The sequence below is a fragment of the Castanea sativa genome, chromosome 5 (assembly GCF_040712315.1).
Source record: "Castanea sativa cultivar Marrone di Chiusa Pesio chromosome 5, ASM4071231v1".
In the NCBI taxonomy this organism is placed as follows: Eukaryota; Viridiplantae; Streptophyta; class Magnoliopsida; order Fagales; family Fagaceae; genus Castanea; species Castanea sativa.
In genome coordinates this window covers 60,023,536-60,044,710 of record NC_134017.1, presented here as the reverse complement: position 1 = coordinate 60,044,710, position 21,175 = coordinate 60,023,536, and the positions used below count along the sequence as shown (strand labels likewise).

Sequence of the window (21,175 nt, the reverse complement as noted above, 5' to 3'; positions counted from 1 at the left end):
AAAAATTGAGAACTGGTTCTTGCAGATGGAGAAGTTGTTAGAAACTTTAGATTGCATTGACTCTCAAAAGGTGCGGCTTGCAACTTTCAAGTTGATTGGAGAAGCTGAGCGTTGGTGGAGATCCACTAAAGCCATTTTGGAGGGAGTGGACACGGAGAGAAACCCCATCACTTGGGAGAAATTTAAAGGGGTTTTCTACAATAACTACTTCCCTGAGGTGATTCGAGAACGAAAAGAGAGGAAATTTGTTGATTTGGTGCAAGGAAGTATGACTGTTAAGTATTATACAGCTAAATTCATCAAGTTATCTCGCTTTGGACCCCCACTTAATCCTTACTGAGGCGCAGAAAGTAAGCAAATTTCAAAAGGGGTTGAATGAGAGGCTTCGACACAGTCTGATTGCATCGGGGGTTGATAATTATGGAGAGTCAGTTAAGAGAGCTATGAGACTAAAGGAAGATTTCAAGAACAATGTTAGGAATGAGAACCCACCTAGAAACACTGGACATACAGGCTTTCGACAAGGCAATGATCAAGGTCATTAGAACAAGAAAGGATCTATTGGGAGGTCTGGGAGTAATTCATCATCAAATAGCCCAGAAAATAAGAATCCATCCCAGAATGCTCAAGGTAGAATTTTGAATGCTTGCCCTACATGTGGAAGGCTTCATGAAGATAAGCCATGTTTCTTTGAAGGAAAGGCTTGCTATAATTGTGGGAAGACAGGACACTTAGCTCGAAGCTGTACATCTCCTTAACAAAACTCAATGACACAACCTGGAAAGAATGATCAAAGGAGGAAGGCACAAGGGAGAGTGTTTGCACTCACACCACAAGACGTTCAAGCTTCAGATACTGTGGTTACAAGTATCCTCCTATTATTTTCCAGCTTTACTAAAACTCTATTTGATTGTGGATCTTCACATTATTTTATTTCCTCTCGATATGCTAAGTTGTGTGATAAGAAACCTGGACTTATGGATTATGACTTGTCCATGGCCACACCTATGGGTGATTCTTTGGTGTGTAATTCTATGCTTAAGGCTTGTGTCATCCAAATTGAGGATAGGGAAATGTTAGCAGACTTAATTTTGATGGACATGTATGACCATGATGTGATTTTGGGAATGGACTGGTTGGCGGCTTGTCATGCTAGTGTAGATTGTTTTGGAAAAGAAATGGTGATTCGGCCTCTAGAAGAACCCGAATTTTGGTTTAGGGGCTCTAGGATGCATGCTTTACCTAGGGTGATACTAGCCCTTTGAGCTAAGCATCTATTACGGAAAGGATGCCAAGGGTACCTAGCTCATGTTGTGGACACTAGGAAAGAGTTATTGAAATTGGATGATATCCCTGTTGTGAGGGAGTTTCCTGATGTCTTTCCTGAAGACCTACCAGGAATACCTATAGATAGGGAAATTGAATTCTCCATTGATTGCTCCCTGGAACTTCTCCTATATCGAAAGCACCTTATCGGATGGCACCAACTAAACTTAAGGAACTCAAGGAATAGTTACAAGAACTCCTTGACAAAGGTTTCATTAGACCAAGTGCATCTCCTTGGGGTGCACCCATTTTATTTGTGAAAAAGAAGGATGAGACTATGAGGTTGTGTATTGACTACCGTGAGTTAAACTGGGTTACTGTGAGAAACAAATACCTCTCCCTCATATTGATGACCTATTTGATCAATTGCAAGGGGCACCAGTCTTCTCTAAGATTGACCTTCGTTCTGGGTATCACCAGTTGAAAATCAAGAGTGAAGACATACCCAAGATAGCTTTCAGGACTAGGTATGGGCACTATGAATTCTTTTAATGGCTTTTGGATTGACCAATGCTCCTGCTGCATTTATGGACTTGATGAATAGAGTGTTTTATGAGTACTTAGACAGCTTTTTTATTGTCTTTATTGATGACATTCTAATCTTCTCCAAAAGCATGGAAGAACGTGAAGAGCACTTGAGAATTGTTTTTCAAATTTTGAGGGAGAAGAAGCTATATGCAAAGTTTAAGAAGTGTGAATTTTGGCTTGATCAAGTGGTGTTCCTTGGAAATGTGATATCTGAAGCAGAGATTTCTATAGACCCTAGTAAGGTTGAAGCTGTGGTTGATTGGGCAAGACCGACGAATGTGAGTGAGGTTAGAAGCTTTTTTGGCCTTGCTGGCTATTATAGGAGGTTTGTGGAGGGATTTTCCCGTATTCCAACCCTATTGACTCTACTAACTCGTAAGAATGCCAAGTTTGTGTGGGCAAAAGACTGTGAAAAGAGTTTTCAAGAACTTAAGCAAAAGTTGGTCAGTGCACCAGTACTTACCATCCTTAGCAACTTGGGAGGCTTTGTCATTTATAGTGATGCTTTAAGAAAAGGGCTTGGTTGTGTGTTGATGCAGCATGGTAAAGTCATAGCTTATGCTTCCTGCCAATTAAAGAGTTATGAACAAAATTATCCCACTCATGATTTGGAGACATTATTTGTATGGTGAAAGATGTGAGATTTATACAGATCATAAATGCTTGAAGTACTTCTTTACTCAAAAAGAATCGAATATGAGACAACAAAGGTGGCTTGAGTTGATTAAAGTTTATGATTGCTCAATCAATTACCATCTAGGCAAAGCTAATGTAGGCTAATGTGCTCAATCAATTATGATGCACTTAGTCGGAAGTCTTCTGGTTTCTTAGCTACCTCAAAAAGAGATTATTAATGACTTGGAAAGGATGAGAATTGAAATTGTCATGCGTGATTCCCAAGTCTTTATGGTCAGTTTGAAAATACAGCCCACTTTGATTGAGAAGATTAAGAGTTCACAAGTTGATGATGCACAAATTGTAAAGATCATAGGAGAAGTACAAGAATGGAAGAGACCAGAATTTAATGTGTCTAATGATGGTTTTCTGAGGTTTGAAAATAGACTTTGTGTACCAAATGATTTTGCATTAAAGAAGGAGATTGTGGAAGAAGCCCATTGTGCCCCATACTTAGTGCACCCTGGTAGCACTAAGATGTATCGTGACCTTTGAGAAACTTATTGGTGGAATAACATGAATAGAGTTTGTGGAGTAATGAGTTTGTGGAGTAATGCTTGACTTGTAAACAAATTAAGGCACTACACCAGAAACCTTTAGGATTGCTGCAACCACTTCCCATTCCTGAATGGAAATGGGAGCATATATGTATGGATTATGTGACTGGTTTTCCAAGATCTCCTAAGGGACATGAGGCCATTTGGGTAATTGTGAACAGGATGACAAAAACAACACATTTTATTCCGATTAAGATGAATTATTCACTTGATCAACTAGCACAGATATATATTGATGAGATTGTGAGTCTTCATGTAGTTCCAACATCAATTGTGTCTGATCGAGACCCAAGATTCACCTCAATGTTTTGGGAAATGCTACATAAAGCTTTAGGTACTAATCTTAACTTTAGTACAGCTTTCCACCCTCATACAAATGGACTGTCAGAAAGGACTATTCATACTTTGGAGGATATGTTAAGGGCTTGTGTATTGGATTTCAAAGGAAGTTGGGAAAAATACTTGTCTTTAGTAGAATTTTCCTATAATAATAGCCATCACTCAAATATTGAGATGGCTCCCTATGATGCTTTGTATGGTAGAAAATGCAGGTCCCCATTGTGTTGGGAAGAGGTTTGTAAGAGAAAATTGTTAGGGCCAAAAATCATTCAGATGACATCTGAGAGGATTAATCTAATTCGTAAAAGATTGCAAATAGGACAAAGTCGACAGAAGAGTTATTATGACAACTTGGGAAGGGAAGTAGAATTTGAAGTTATAGATATGGTATTTTTGAAAGTCACCCCAATGAAGGGTGTGATGAGATTTGAGAAGGGGAAGTTGAGTCCCAGATTTGTTGGTCCATTTGTGATCCTAAAACGCATTGGTAAAGTTGTCGACAAGTTTGCCTTACTGCCTACATTTGTAGGAGTGTATAATGTGTTTCATGTTTCCATGCTAAGGAAATACATCCTATATCCTTCACATGTTTTGAACTATGAGCCACTTAAGATTAAAGACAATTTAACTTATGAGGAAGTTCCAATGCAAATTCTTAACCGCAAGGATCAAGTTCTACACACCAAGACCATATCATTGGTTAAGGTACTTTGGAGGAACCATACAGTGGAGGAGGCATCTTGGGAGAGAGAAAATGAGATGAAATCAAATTATCTAGAGTTGTTGTTAATGAAGGTATGTACAATTTCGAGGAAAAAACATTTCTAAGGGGGGGAGGATGTAATACCCCATAGTTTTATTATTAATTTATTTTATATGCATAAATTAAATAGGAGGGCTATAATTAAATGGATTTAATTGATTTGAGTGTAAGATATTAAAATAAGATAAATACTATGGCATAAGAGGCCCAAGTGAGGTGGCATAAGTGTATGTGTATATGGGCCTTGATAAGCTTAAAAAAAAAAGGGAAAACCCTAGCCTTTTATTTGAGCTATACGTGTGTATAGGTATATGTGTGTGTGTGTGTGTGTGTGTGTGTGTGTGTGTGTATAGGAGACCTCTCTTTAAGAGGCATCAAGAAATCTTCTTGTTTTACTCTTTTGTACGACTGTGTAGGAGAATCAGGTCAGCTCTCCTATTTACTTGGATTCTTATATTTATGTGATACCTAGCAAGTGTCTATATAGCTTAAGAGCTATTGATATATCACACACCTAGGATGAAGAATTTCTATGTATATCAATCTTTGTGCCACACAGAACATAGGGGTTAGGTGTGGACTTGGGAAATCAACATTGTCACCGTTTTTAAAAAAAAAAAAAAAAAAAAAAAAAAAACTGATTATGGCTAGAAATCGTCCCACACTTGCAGGAAGGAGTTGTGCATGAATTTACTTTAGTAGCTAACAGGATATTAGGCATCAGTTCATAAAACCTAACCTATCAATATATTAAAGGGAAAAGGACTCTAGGCATATGTTCTGATCTCAGCAATCTCCTCTTATCCTTATATTATGGGAAGGGATGTCCTATAATAATAATAATAATAATAATTATTATTATTATTATATTAGACTAGGAATGATAGATATAGCTACATGACAAGAAAGGATGTGAATTTTAGATTGATTAGATTTCCCTCATGCGGCCATATTGAAGTTCTTGAATATCAATGGAAAAATCATATTAGGCAGCAACATTTTATAGTTCCAAAAAAAAAAAAACTAATCAAAGTCTAAAAGTGCATTGGATAGTTTAAGTGAATAAATTAAAATTTTTGGATATATCAGTATTATCTAGGATAAAATCGTTTAAGCATGAAAGCAGATTTTTATGTAGGAAATTGTGTATCGATAGACCTATCTTTGGTGTTGCTAGGTTCTAATTCTATTGATTTGTTGTGATTCAAGGGAGGCTGGTTTCATATTTTTGCAAATAAGAGGTCAGTGGTGTTTACTAATTTTGGGGGGTTTTTCCAAAATAGTGTTGATTATTAAATTATTCTATATTAAAGAAATATGTTGATATTCTATATATAAATTGATATTTTATAAATGTTTATTGTGCACATTGACTATTCATTTTATGAAAAACTTGTAGGACAACCTAAATTTATTTAAACTTGTTTGTGTGAATATATTCTTATATTTTTTAGAATTATAAATGGATTATTTTTGTGAGCATCTTGAATATGTTTTGAAAACCTATGGCAAGTCGTGATTAAAAGCTCAATATTGTGTTTAGTTTTTAGCAAGGGACAATCATACTGCAGCTAGTCCTTAGCAAGGGACAATTCTAGAAAAGGGGACAGTGCACATTTGATAGCTCCTTAGCAAGGGAGTATACTATTGATGATCCAAAAAGGAAGCTCCTTAGTAAGAAAGTACACCTTTAGGTTTGAAAGGAGCCATCCTTAAGAAAATGAATGAAAATGAGGTTCTAGTCTAAAAAGGGGGCAACACAACCTTGTCAACAGGGTGTAAACATTGACCATGAGCAAAGCCTAGGAAATTGTTTATATGATGGTATTGATATATGTATTATGATGGCTCACAATAAAAAGATTTTTTTTTATATATATAAAATATTTTATGATAAAATATTGATGAGTTATAAGTTATAAATTTGTTGTAAGAATTATTTATTTGAAAAGTTTGTTTCCACACCCCAATGCTAGTGAATTCCACTTATTGAGTTTTCTCACCCTCCTTTTATTCCCCCTTACAGATACACTTGAGAGATCATTGGAGTAGAGATTCTTGTAAGACAATAGTTACAAATTATATTGTGAAACTGAGGATTTCATCATTATTTTTATGGTATTGAATATTGTACTAAAGAATTATTTTTAAGGATTTTTATCTTTGGTGGAATTAGAGCTCTGAAAATTATGATGAAATTTTAGGTTGTTAGTTACATTTATTTAATATTTTTATGGATTATTTAGATTGAATAGACATTTATTATTTATAAAATTTGCGGCATTACACAAATTCCTCCTCTGCCACTTGTTATAAGCCAAAAAATCCCCTTACATATGGTCTCAAAATTGCCTTCAATAAATAGGATCCAGCATATTAAATAACTTTTAAATGGAAGGTAGAGTGAAACCAAACTCAAATTCAAGTGTATCCATTCTGAGACCATAGTAAAATACCATTTGTCCCACAAAAGTTTAAACTGGAGGTAAAATGTGAATTAAATCCTTACAATACTAAGGAGGAGGGTTGGGCCTAAGAAGAAATGAGGAATGAAAGTAGGGCACTATGTATCTGTTAGGACTTAGGAGACATGTCTCCACTCTCCAATGTTGAGTGTGAATCTCTTGAGGTGTAACATTATTGATGGGCGATGACAACCAAACATTTTTTCATGGACTCTCTAAGGGAGTTGAATATATCTCAAGGGGTCAACGTTGAGGGTCTATTTGGGATACGCTTATTTTGCTAAAATTAAAATTATTTTGCTAAAAGTACTGTAGATAAAGGTAAAAATTAGCTGAAATAGTATAGTGAAACTCATGAATAGTATCAAAAAGTGCAGTAAAATCCATAAATAGTAATAAATATAAGCTAAATAGTAAAATAAGTTGGGAAAAATAATCTTTGCCAAATGGACACGGAAAGAGAAAATATATTCTACAATCTACTATTAGAGTTTGAGTAAATCTTAATTCTGAACTAGCCATACATGTGAGTCTTGAATGGATATGGAGTCCATTTCTTTGGTTGTACTAGTACTCTAACAAATGACTGTTAACTGTCCATAAATGGAAGTTAGGATTAGAGAAAAAGGCACAAGAAGGTAATATATTCAGACATAACTTAGGTCCAGTGCACTTTGAACTGATACGATGAAAACACATGTCCAAACCTTGCCACTTGTTTAGACCTAAGGCTAGAGTGAATATTAGAACTTGAGAATAGATTATGGAAGGAATTCGGTGATAAAATGCAAACTAGTATTTATTCTCTTTTAATGTCCTATTATTATGAGAGAGAGAGAGAGAGAGAGAGAGAGAGAGAGAGAGAGAGGCATACAATTGTGTAATATGGCAGATGGTACCATTGCTGTAGGTACAGTCACATTTGATAAATGGGTTATTCATTGGGTCCTCCAAATCAGTATTATTTATGACAGTTCCGCTACAAGGGTTTCCACTAATGTTCCGCAATGCCATTGTTTGTGCATCCCATTGTTGGAATATTGAGTTCAATGCCCTCACTGTAACACAACTCTCAATATCATCACATCACTATCACATACTCAAATGATATAACCAAAATATAAAGACGTTCTAGATTCCAAAATACACTTTGATGTAAATAAATAATAATAATAATAAAAACAAATTTCAATTTCAAAATTTCTTGCAAAAGGACCTGACCAAATCCAGTATATAATATATGGCCAAGGCCCAAGATCTTTTCTCTTATATTTTTGGGGATTAGATTGTTATGTAGCCGAAGGCCTAAATCCCGTGTATGATTATAGATGGCCAAGGCCCAGTACACTTTTTTTTTTTTTTTTTTTTTTTTCCCTATGTAGCCCAAGATCTATTGTGGATAATCCTTAAGGCTAAAGCACGTTAAACATTTCACCAAAACAACAGTTTTAAAAGTCTCCTATCAAGTGATAGTGCACTATTAATGAGTAATATCATCCATCCCTTAAGTTATGTTTGTGATTTCCTTTCCCTCTCCTACTATTTATCTATCTCCAAAACAAATAAATAAACGAAGCAATCTCTCTCTATTCTCCATAAATTGTTTACTGAAATCTAATTATGACTTTTTTTTTGGGACCGAAAACCTAATTAAGAGAAATCTAATTAAGACTGGACACATAAGGAAAATGTAGATTTGAATGTATGTAGATTTGGGTGTGAAAGGGATGTGTCTAGGGTTAATTTTTCTCTCTAGAGTTATAAATATTATTCTATTAACTTTTTTAGTTGTTTCTATTTGATTTATGACTATGTTTGTTCTATATTCATCATATCTTTCATTTTATTATTTTGTCAAGGAATAAGTTTCCCAATTCATAGATTAAATTTAATGGACAATTAGTTAATCATTTGATTATGAATTATCAATTTTTTTTTTCATTTTGAGTTTCACTCAATTCATATATTTCTATTTTTTTAAAATTTAAAAAATAATAATAGATTTATTTGTTAGAGTTTTTTTTTTTTTTTGAAATATAAAATGATTTTAATGACCCCCTTTTTTTGTTTCTTTTGCTACATTTAGAAAAAAAAAAATTGTTCTTTCTTTTAAAACTCTCATAACTATAGAAAACTGTTTCGACCCCCCCCCCCCCCCATGTACATTATAACTAATAATTTAAAGGAAGTTACTTTATTCTTAATTTAAAATAGAAGCTACTTAAGTTATTATTAATATTATTAATAGGATAATTTATGGTAAATCCATTTGTGGTTTGCCTTGCTTTCACTTTGCCTACTCGTGATTTAAAACTTAACACTTTATTCACCTAAGGTTACTTCCATTAGGGCTCTGTTATCCACCTTTGGTTTTTTCACTAAAAAACAACTTTTACCATCAAAACATAGCATAACACGAATCAAAAATTTAGGGTTTGAATTTTTTTGAAAGATCTTGGGTTATGGGGTTTTGTGTCTCTTTGCAAATTACTAGTCCTCTTCTGAAATTCCTTTGAAAAATAATCAAGAAAGGAAGAAGGCAAGAAAGATAGGATTGTTTATGATGAACCATTAAAAAGGTCTACATTGGGACCTTTTTTTAATATCTCTGTAACACACTAAACCCCATAACCGAAGCACAAAATGTCTCTATAACACACTAAAAGAAAATATCTCTCTTATCTCTCACGCTAAAATTCAAAAAGCACTGTCTAAACGTCGTGAAATCAAGGTCACCATCGTTGTTGGTGGTCAAACTCATTAATGCCGTACCGAGTTTCCTCCAAACCCATCAGCCGATTCTTCGCGACAAGCCCATCTTTCCTCTGTTGTAACTCGACTCGCTGCTGCTCCTCTTCTCGCTTCATCAACGCCACCAAAATGCTATAGAAATCCCTCTGCTTACACTCCAACAATGACTCTCGATTCTTCAACGGCTGTTCCATCGAGGTCACCATTGCCGCCGTGAAATCGATGACCTCATATTCAAGCAATTGGGTGTTGTTTCGCTCGGAAAAATTTGGGGGAAATCAGGGCGAATCAGGGAACTTGTAGGGCAATGATTGTGGACTTTGGGTGTGGCAGTTGTGAGTTCTAATGGTGTTTGTAGTGCTAGTTCTGAGTTTCTAGTTTTTGAACTTTTCTGGGTTTCTAGTTTTTGGACATGAGGAGTAGGAGATTTGATTTTTTTTTTTTTTTTTTTTTTTTAACGTTATTGAGTTAGATTAGGATTTTTTTTTTTTTTTATATCCAATTTTTCTCATACGGCTTTATCATGCTTTCAGATGTATAATTAGTTTGTTTGTGGTTGAGATCATAAGTTCAAATACAAGTTGAAGTTCTAAGAAATTGCATAATAATTTTTTACCAATAGCACATGTTGATATTGTTTTCTCTTAAATTTTTATGTGTTTTATGTTTTGGGAGGAGAGAGACATAAAAATGGTGCAAAAATACATATTTAACCTTCGTTTTCATAGAGGTGGGTAACAGAGCTCTAATGGAAGTAACCTTCAATGGGCAAAGTGTTAAGTTTTAAACCACAGATAGACAAAGTGAAAATGGACAAAACCACAGGTTGGTTTACTATAATTTCCCCTTATTAATATTTTTGGATAAGTACAAGCTACTTTATTGTTAAAGTCTTAACTACGAAATTAACAATAACAAAGTTTGAGTAAACACGCCGCCTTTGATAAAAATTGCATTCGGTACTATAGTAGTACCTTTTTTCATTTTTTGGTCATGTGTTGTCACAAATGTCAATGCCATCCTTTTAAAGTTTTGACTATCATACTCAAATAGTTCCAATGTGATGCGATAGAGGAAGCCTTGTCAATGCATTGGCGTTGGTGGTGATGACAAAGAATAAATTTGCTTTGAATTTTGTTCAAAATGCTTAATGAGGTTTTTCAAATCAACATTCACTTTTTGAACGTAGAATGAATTGTTTAACCGGGAAGAAAATAAATAAATAAACATCTATGAAATGAGGTTTCATATTTTAATTTTTCAATAGCTAGGTATTTCAATCCCGAAATAATTAAGCATTGTCTGTAGTGAAAGAAGAATTTAAAAATCTCAACGTATGGGCTAAAATCTTGTAAAATTCCATTTAGTGCAAAATTCCTCAGTTAATTAGTATGATTTTTGTAGTGACTACAAAAAAGAAAAGTGATCGTTTATATCCTTATGATTTCATACACTTTGTCCTCCAAAAGTTATAATAAACTTCATTCAATTTAAAACAAATTAATACATTTTGGTAAATTAATAAAGTCATAACATATATATTGACACATTTTGCACGGAGGTTTTGAGAAAAGAAAAAAGTTGATGCAATTAAAGTAACAAATAATTGAAGATGTGATATCAAGTTCGCACCAAAATATATCAATCAAATTAAAAGTTAAAACTATCAATCTCTAGCACATCTCATGAAGATGTCACGTTTCTTGGTTAAGATACATATATGAAGTAAAATAAAATAAAGATTAAGAAAATATAATGTAATTAGTGTGTTTGGATGGATTTATTCATCAATTTATTAGTGCAAAAGTAATTATATTTTGAAAAAAAATTTGATGCCTTAAAAAAATTTATACAAACCTTATTTTCAACCAAACCAAAAAAATTTCCATCCCTCTACTTTTCCGCCCTTTCAACCAAACACAACTGAGGAAAACTAAAAACTTTTCTATCCTCCCATTTTCCATCCTCTCTCTATTTTCTATCCTCTAACTATTCCATTCTCCCAACCAAATGGACCCCAAAAGACAACAAAGTATAAATACATCTTTAACTTCCACTAAAACATTACCTACAAAATAGGATTACTCTCCCACTAACCCACTTATTCAGAAACAAACTTCATGTTTAAACTTTTCTCTTTCTTTATTTTTTTAATTGGCCGAAAACATTATTATTTTTTTTAAAACCCACATTAAAAAGTTTTTTTTTATATTTTATTTTAGAAACCACGTTAAAAAGTTACTATCTTTTGGATAAAATTTAATAATTTGTATTTATTATAATATGGGATTACTACATTTTTCAATCACAGAAATAATAAGGGTGTTATGAGTGTTATGTGTGTTATGTGTTTGTACCAAATATTAAAATTATTGATGCAAATTATTAAATTTTACCCAAAAATAAATAAAAGAACCTTTGAGCACGCGCATGAACACATGCTTTGAGGCTAGTTATATATAATTCGGGTAACTAAGGGCCCGTTTGGTAAGAGATTTCTAGTAACGTTGTTTGTATTTTTTGGAAATACATGTAGGTGAAAAAATGTATGAAAATGCATATAATGTTGTTTAAATACTGAAAACTGTTGTTTAAACAACAATAACAAATGGGCTCTAATAGTTCTTGTCTATAATTATTATAAAAAAAAAAAAAAGTTCAACTGGCAATGTTATGAGAAGAAAAAAAAAGGGCCAGTGAACAATACATGTCAAATAAACAAAAAAAAAAAAAAACTGTAGCAATAAGGATTGGCTCTTTTTATATATAGGTTTTGACTTATAAAGAATTGATAGTTCAGTATTTTTGAAAATATTGTGATAACAACAAGATGTCTTAAAATTTTTACAAAAGAAATATTATGTCCATGACATTTTCATAACACATTGTAAGTAATAAGTTGTTATTGGTAGGCAAAAAAGTAATTTTATTAGTAAGTTTAGATTAGAACCAATAACAATTTACCACATGATTTGTTATGAAAGTGTTGTGAAAAATGTTGTGGATGTAGCACTTTTTTGCATAATAACTTTATTTTTAGTTGTTGTTGGTTCTAATATGATATTTTATTATTTTATTTGAACTTATAAGAAATTAACACCTCAACAATTGTAAAAATATTGTGTCAATTTGTCGCGTTAATATTTTATTATTTTATGGAACATTACAAATTGAACAAACCAAAAATACTGTAGCTTTAAGGCATTCGCTCTTTTTATATATAGATAATATAATATAAAACAAAACAGAAACAAATTGGTGTACTTGAAATGAAAAAAAAAAATTCATCTCACCAGATTGGTCAAATGCCTTAAATAAGTATAAAAGGATTTTTAGTAGCATTAGAATAAGCAAAAAAACTTGACTAAACCAAAACACTATTCCTAAGCCTATTGACTCTTTTTATATTTTATTTTGACTTGTAAAGAATTAATAGCTTAACAGTTTTAAAATATTGTGACAAGAACAAGATATCTTAAAATTTTCACAAAAGAAATGTTATGTCCACAATATTTTCATAACAAATTATAAGTAGTAGGTTATTACAAGTTGTTATTGGTGAGAAAAAAAAAATTTCATTAGCAAGTTTAAATTAGAGTCAATAACAATTTACTACCTATGGTTTGTTATGAAAATGTTATAAAAAATGTTGTGGATATAGCACTTTTTTCGTACAAAAAATTTATTTTAGTTGTGGTTGGTTCCAATATCTATACTACTATTTAAGAAACTTCCCCTATTTGAGATTCTCATTTTTTGGTTAAAAAAAAACCCCTACACTGCAATGTTTAAGTAGAGACAAAATTAAAGGATAATTCGATAAAAATTCAACTTTAACTTTCACTAAAACATTGTCAAAAAAATAGAGTCACTCTCTTGTTGATTTTCAAATTGTTTTATCCACTTATAAATTAGGTTCTCAAAATAAATGTTATATATAAGAAATAAAAACACAAGTTTTTTTTTTTTTTGGCTACAAAATAGGATCACTAAAAAAAAAAAGTCTTATCGCACGCGTGAAACACATATGATAAGGCTAGTGATATTTTATTATTTTATTTTGATTTATAAGAAATTAATATCTCAACAATTGTGAAAATATTGTGTCAATTTGTTATGTTAATATTTTAGTATTTTATGAAACATTGTGAATTGAACAAAGCAAAAATAATGTAGCAAAACTACTATAACTTTATGCACTCAAAAAATGAAAAAGAAAGAGAAAAAAAGAGGTTGGTGAAATAGTTCAAGTTGAACAAATCAAAAATACTATAGCTTCAAGTCATTCGCTCTTTTTATATATATAGATAATATAATATAGAACAAACAAAAACAAATTGGTGTACTTAAGAAGAAAAAAAAAATCCATCTCACCAATTGACCAAATGCCTTGAATAACTATGAAAGGTTTTTTAGTGGCATTAGAATGAGTCCAAGAACTTGACTAAACCAAAAACTATTCCTAAGCCTATTGACTCTTTTTATCTAGTATATAGTATATATATTTGCTTGCTAGGCTTGTGTAATAATTACGTTCCACAAGTTGCGTCACCAGGGCTTAAATGGTGCTGAGATGATGTGGAAGGATTGCCTTTTTTTTTTTAGCCTTTTGTTTTTGTATAGATTTTTAATATATATTGAAAATTCCCCATAAAAAAAAAAATTTAACTCATGTTTTTTAGTTTTAGTTAATGAAAACTCATTAAAATGTGATTAAAATGAATTTCAAACTTCAGAATTCATGATTTTGATTTAAACTTTTTACAGTTTAATTTGAAACTACTTCGAACTATAGGAAAATTATGTAATTTATTTAAAGAAAAGTAGCTATTTTGTGTAAGAAAGGCATAGCCATTTGTTGTAAGAGAATATAAACACTTGTCATAATCATAAGTTTATATGATATGAAAGGAGGAGAGTTAATCGCAAATTAAGAAAAAAAATTTATAGAAGTAGAAATTCAAAGCATACAATTCAAATTAAACAAGAAAGGAAAGGAAAAAAGTTTATACAATCTTAAAATAAATTGGGAGATTACTTATTTATTCTCAATGATAGAGGCACAATTAATCTAGTGTAAAAAAGAAAAAGGAAAATTGGATAAAATTATGTGTAGACTTGTTTACGGATCTACTGTTGCCGACAAAACCGATCTGAGCCACACCGGTTCACTTCCCTCAGGGCTTTGGCGAAGGTGTCTGGAGCGGTGATTGGGAGGATTTCTCTAGCATTGACGTTGAACTAGTGTGGCGAGCAGCGCTGAGATGTGCATACCACTGGAAATCGCATTGAACCGGGTTTAATAACAACAACAACAACAATACAAGTAATACTGTGTTCTCAAAAAAAGAAAAAGAAAAAAGAAAAGAAAAAACCAAGTTGTGTGGTTTAGGGGTTGTTTGGTACATATGCTTAAACACATATTTTTAGTTTTAAAACAATATTACATATATTTTCATACACTTTTTCAGTCACACGCATTTTTAAAAAATACAAACAATATTACCAAACGGTCTATAATTATTTATTTATTTTTATTTTTTAGGGGGTTAAAAAGGATATGTATTAGTTTCAATATTAAACGACTCGGTTTCGTCTTTCTCTTTAAATACAAAAACTTTATACTCGAAGTCTTCAACGGCACCGTATTTGTTCTCTCTCAGTCTCGCTCTCTCAGGGTCACAGTCACAGGGAAAAATTTTCCTCTCATAGACTCTCACGGAATCCTTAATCTCTAAATTTTCCTCTCATATTAAAGGCATGGCTGTGTAAAAGCCAGGAATCAAATATAGTTGATTTATCTGTTATTACACTCTTTAGTGTCGCTGAAGTATCTCTCTCTGCGTGTGTATATTATTGTAGTATCTATATGTGTCAATATGTATATTTTTTATAATTCTGGACCCGCATTCTTTGGTTGATCATGGTCTTTTGTATATATTCCAAATTTGCAGTAGTTTCTATTAATTTGGCTAAATATTATGTTATATTTTCTGAAGCATCAGTATGGGACTGACACTATATGTCAATGATTTTCAGGAGTCCTTAATGGCAGATTCGGCTGAAAACCAACAGCCTGAACAAGGTATAATTATTCTGCTGTAATCCCTTCTCTTTCTTTCTTTGTATATTCACCATTTGGATACCGTTCTTACCTTTTGTTTTTGTGGTTATTTGCTGTTTTCATCCCAAAATATGTCTAATCCTTTTGTCTTCTCAGTCTGCAACTTTTTCAGAAAGCCGTCAAAGGAATAAAAACATCAGAAAGCGAACAGTTGATGAAGACGAAGAGGAGGATTCAAAAAGAGAAGGCTCATTCTTACACAGTCAGAAGAAAACCATAAAACCCGACAATAAGCTGTATTTTTCTACTGGATCCTCTAAGAACACAACGTCTACTGAAGCAAAGGAAGAATCTGAGAAGCCAATTTTTCAGTTTGAGTCTTCAAAGGAAATTCAAGTTGAACATGATAGCAGGGCGACGGCAACTCTAGAAACTGAGACCGATTTCTCAAGAGATGCTCGTGCATTGCGTGAGAGATCTCTTAAGCAAGCAGAGGAGGCTTTGAAGGGGAAAGGGAAAAGCTCTGGGGATGAGAAGTAGTATAGAGGCATTAATGGATATACCGATTACAAGGCTGGTTTCCGAAGAGGGCAAACGGTTGCGAGTGAGAAAGCTGGCGGGGCACATGGGCCTTTGAGGGCTTCTGCTCACATAAGAGTTTCAGCGAGATTTGATTATCAACCGGACATATGTAAGAAATCTAGCTTTGGGATTAGATGATGAGGATGACGGCGGTGTAGACCCTGGTGAGGACGACGACGATGATGATAATTCGTTGCCCTTTGCATGTTTCATTTGCAGGCAGCCTTTTGTTGATGCTGTTGTAACCAAGTGCAAACACTATATCTGTGAGCATTGCGCATTAATCTATACCAACTTAAATTATGGAGCATAATCAGTCTACTGTTTGTGGATTTATGATTGAATTTTTTTTTTTTTTTTACATTTTTTTGATGAGGAAAATCAGATCAGACATTTAAAAAAATTAACCTGTTTAAATTTTGAAGGGTGAAGCTGGCAATGGATTAAATTTCAGGCTTGTAGTGTATGAAGCATGACAAAGTGTAGGCTTGTCAGAAAGGTTTATTGCCAGTGCCGTCCCCTGCACAATACTAGTAGCACATACTTACACACTTATGTACATATGTAAACTTGTTAAAGTTTTAGATGAGGAGCTCTGCCATGCAAATCAATGATACAATCAAATGCTATGAGTGAATTTTTCAGCAAGATGCTGACAGATGGGTTTCTAATACACTAACATAGAAAACTTGAGCTGATTTAAGTTTGAGATAAAATTTAGGTGTCATAATTATTCTCAGAGTTTTGATGGATGCATTTCTGTCAAGACATATTTTGCCTAGGTCTGGAAGTGGGTTCTTATAATGGACTTAGGGTTTGTGCATGGATCAAAAACATAAGGTTGTTATATGGGTGTAAATAACTTGATGATTAGGGTTTATAAACTTATTTCTCAGTGAAGTCTTTCAAAACATGTGTTTTCTGTATAAGTTGTTTGAAGTCCTATTTATTAGAGAACTGAGTTGCGCTTTTTTTTTTCTTTGTGGTTTCAATTTTGAGCCAACTACTTGTTAAATTTAAGCCAACTGTTGAGTCTGCAATTTTAGGCATGCAATCCAGGTGTATGTTGGGTCCAACAAATCAATGTAGTCATCAGATCCAGGATTTCCTTTTGATTGATGCCATAAAATCTTCCATTATGAAGTTTCTAGCAAGATTGATTATGCAGATGACTGACACGAGCTTTCAGCAAATTGCATTGTCAAAACAACTCTGTTAAAAATATATATCATGTTGTCTTTTTTATTTGCTTTTGTTCTGTGCTTAAGCATGGCCAAAGGTTTCCTACAAAACATGTCAGTCTGATTTCATTGTTGCCCATCTCTCCTTTATTTGAAAGTGTATTCTAACTGGAGGTTCTTCTCTTTTTCAGCATCATGCATAATCAGTCTTGCTAGAAACTTCATAATGTCAGTCTGATTTCATTGTTGCCCATCTCTCCTTTATTTGAAAGTGTATTCTAACTGGAGGTTCTTCTCTTTTTCAGCATCATGCAAAGAATAAGAAATGCTTTGTTTGCAACAAACCTACTCTTGGCATTTTCAATACAGCTCATGAGATACACAAAAGGATTGCTGCGGAGGGTAAATAATAGTCGCTCGGTTCATCATGCTCTTTGGTTTGTAACTTGTTGGAATGAATTTTTTTTTTTTTGTTTTGTTTTTGTTAGCATTGAAAGAGGAAGTTTCCTTATCAGCCTCTCTTTTTCCCAGAATGTCTGGAAAAATTCTCTTTAACTAGATATCTTACTGATAGAAAGCAATTTAAGTATGGAGTACTATTGTAGGTTTCTGCAGAATTTAATTAGTATTGGGTATCTGAGAAAGCAAACAGATTTGCTCAGTTCAAGCCTATTTGGAACAATTTGTTTAATTAGGTGGAGACTGTTTCATACGTTGGCCAAAGGACACCGGTCATGACATTGAAGTTTCTTTTTTGTTTTTGTTTTCTATGATCCTGTTTTTGTAAGAAATTTTTATGATATTTCATATTATAAGCTTTAATAAGTAAATAGACTTCACATAGTAGTCATTCTCTTTTATTGGGGGATTATTGGAAAATTGCCTTTTAAATATTTTCTGGTGAGACAAATAAAGTTTCAGTTTCCTGCTTTTGCTAATTGGGTGTTTAAATGATCGCAAAAGAGGAAGGCTTGGAGCTCTATGTAGACATGGTACTTGGCAGGGCTGTTTATGATGTGTGCAGCTAGATGTGTCACAGGGGAAATATGTTTGGTTTCCTTCTCCTCTACAATGATGAGAGGCGAAGAGGCTGTGTTAACCTGGTATATCTAGTTTTTTGAAGATGGAAGATTGTGTGATCAGCACATAACATGACATACATGAGCAATGGGTTCCTGCCTCTGCTGTGATATGTTAGCTCGCACTTTGGGCACTGGGTGTTGCTGAGACCATGGTTGTTTGATGTCAGAAGAGCACATTTTGCTTGGTGGGTTAGAGTTCGTCGGTGAAAGGTTCTGGTGGCAACAGGCCTGCATTTAAAATGTCAAGTGTTCCTGCTGATGGTATGAAATATTTTGAAGGGTAGGGAGGTGGCAGATGCAATTGGAAGGGAGAGGAGAGAACGGTGGACATTGGCAGAATTTGATACAGGTTTAGAGGACACTTATTGGCTGATCCTGATGAGCTTTGTGACCCTAGTGAGCATTTGACTTTTATTTTCTCTTGCAATTATTAATTTATTTCTTTTTTGGGCGAGTGCCATATTTACTTCCATTTATATTATTGTTGAAAGGAGTTCTCTCTAGGAATTGTACAATTAAATAGCTGGTTCCAGTTTTGGCCTCTTTTCACATTATTTGACTCCTGTTTTTTTGAATGTTTCATGTAGTTGAACCAAATTCAAATGATGCTGCCCCATCCTCAGTTGTACATGCCATTTGATTGAAATTCTTCTATATTCTGATGTTGAATTAAATGAGTTAAGTAAAGGTGGAGGGCGAGGTCAACCAATGGGATGCTGTGTAATTGGCAATAAAAAAATCAATTTTGTTGGATTATGGCTTAAGGATTATATTGAATAGTGTCTTAAATGGTTGATAAGCAGCTAGTTCTTTATCTGGATCAGCTAGGCAGCCATTTACTTTGATTTGAAGAAGCATGTCAACTGGAAAGGTAGCTTAGCTTTGTCAAGTGCAAAATTTTTCTGGTTGAAACTAAGAGGATCGAGTTGTTGAATTGTTGGGACATGAGCTGATTGTATTAGGCATATGTTTTAGAAAACCTTTTTTATGAGATGATGGGAATGTAGGCCTCTGGTTTTTGCCTTGTGTTCTTTATTTGAGTATCTGCCACTGTAGACATTTTGTTGTTTCATTTTTCATTTACCAGAGATAAATTTATAGAATATACATCCCTGAGTAAAGTATAAACATAGAATTCAATGAGGCTGTGCCCAAGAATGGTCTTTTACTCATAATATGCTTCACTATACATGCTTATAATCTTGACATCATGATTTGCAGATTCTTACTGATATTTTGAATTAATCTTCCATTGTAAACGTTTTTAAGTTCGAGTATCTGTTATAGATCAATATGAATTGGATGTGTACCTAAGGATGACTTTTAATTTCTTCTCTTGTATGATGTTTTATATATCTATTTTGTAATTGGACCTGATTGGCGATCTAGATTTGAGGATCCCAAATTCTCTGAAGGCACTGCTCATGCGCAACCTTTCAAGCTTTGGACATCATGCAATCCACTTGCATTGGCATTCATTTTATGGATGCATGGTTATAATTTAAGCAGGATTTGTTCTTTAGGTTGCATGCTATATTTCAAAATCTGAGATTTGCCCATTTATGTTCTAAGACTGGTGTTTTTGTAGGACTATGGTTTGGTATGGCAAAGCCTAAGCGCAGCTTCCTTATTTTCCATTGATGTTGCCGCAGTTAGTGGGCTTTATGTTGATTGGGAACATAGCGGTACTCCTAAATGAATTTTTAAGTTGATCAACACATGTTCAAAGGGATGTGGTTTTTCACAACCTAAATTAAATTTAACGTGATTAATATTCCACATGAACAAGATTCATGTGGCAAAACCATTTAAACAGCTAAATTCTTAAAACTTCTGAATTTTTTAATTAAATCCAACATAGAGGATTAAGTTGACACAACATTCTCAAGAACCTATGGTCCGTCATAGGTACTTGAGAATGATTTGTCAACTTATATACTAATCATGAGTTGACACGTAAACATGATATCGATTTGAGTGTGACAAGGGGTTTGTTATTGACATAAAATTTGACATGTGAATTAAAGCATAAAAAACATGCAATTCGAAAGTTAGATTTTTAAAATATATAATAATATTTTTTATTAAGTAAGGTTGTAGACTTGAGGTATAATCAATTTTATAACTAAACTTTGTTCATCATATATTATCACTTCTGAGTTTAATAATTTTGAATGTGTATATTTTAAAAATATTAATTTGATTTATTTAGTTAGTTTTGTTAAATATTATTACATCATTAATAATTAAATTGGTAATTAATAATGTATATTCCAAACTTATAATGAATATATCTATAATTTTTTATAATTTTATTAGATGTTTTAGAATCTTAAGATACATAATATGATATGATATATAATACAGAAAAATAAAAAATCAGTTCACAATACGATTCAAGTTTTGACGACTATGATCATATGTGTTTAAGCTCAACTCTTGGGGAGGGCAGTTTGAAATGTGGTTTTAATAGCCATAATTGCCTCCTAATTAATTTCAACAAATAAAAACCTAAGCTTTCATTTCTCAATTCAATTCAATTCAATTTAAAACTAAACGACCATTTTGAATTTCTAGGGCTTTCTTCTTTGGTGAATTGGAGCGATGGGACGATCTCGGGTGGTGTCACATACTTTTGAAGAGAATCCAAAAATCAAAGGTCCAAGAGAAAGAGGCCCCCACTATTACTACTACTATTACTACTAATGCCTCCATTTGTTAGCATTTTAACATTTCCAGATGAGTTTTTTTTTAAAAAAAAAAAATCCAAGAGATAGTTAATTACCTAACACATGCAAAATGCACTCGCAGGGAAGGTACCCACACACTCATCACCGAACGAAAAATGGGGTCAATCCTCAA

The 21,175-nt window shown here is 33.1% G+C and overlaps 1 protein-coding gene and 1 pseudogene across 1 annotated transcript in view; one reads left to right on the top strand and one right to left on the bottom strand.

Annotated features, from left to right (window-relative positions):
• Window positions 1–9,598, bottom strand: part of LOC142635537 (putative LRR receptor-like serine/threonine-protein kinase At1g56130) — a 45,932-nt gene extending 36,334 nt beyond the window's left edge. The window contains exons 1-2 of the mRNA XM_075809676.1: window positions 9,421–9,598; window positions 7,528–7,711 (exon numbers count right to left, since the gene is read on the bottom strand). Of these exons, the coding sequence (XP_075665791.1) occupies window positions 7,528–7,711; window positions 9,421–9,598 (362 nt within the window). The remainder of the gene's footprint in view (window positions 1–7,527; window positions 7,712–9,420) is intronic.
• Window positions 9,599–15,112: 5,514 nt separating this feature from the next.
• Window positions 15,113–16,431, top strand: LOC142636007 (zinc finger CCCH domain-containing protein 1-like; annotated as a pseudogene).
• Window positions 16,432–21,175: the final 4,744 nt, after the last annotated feature.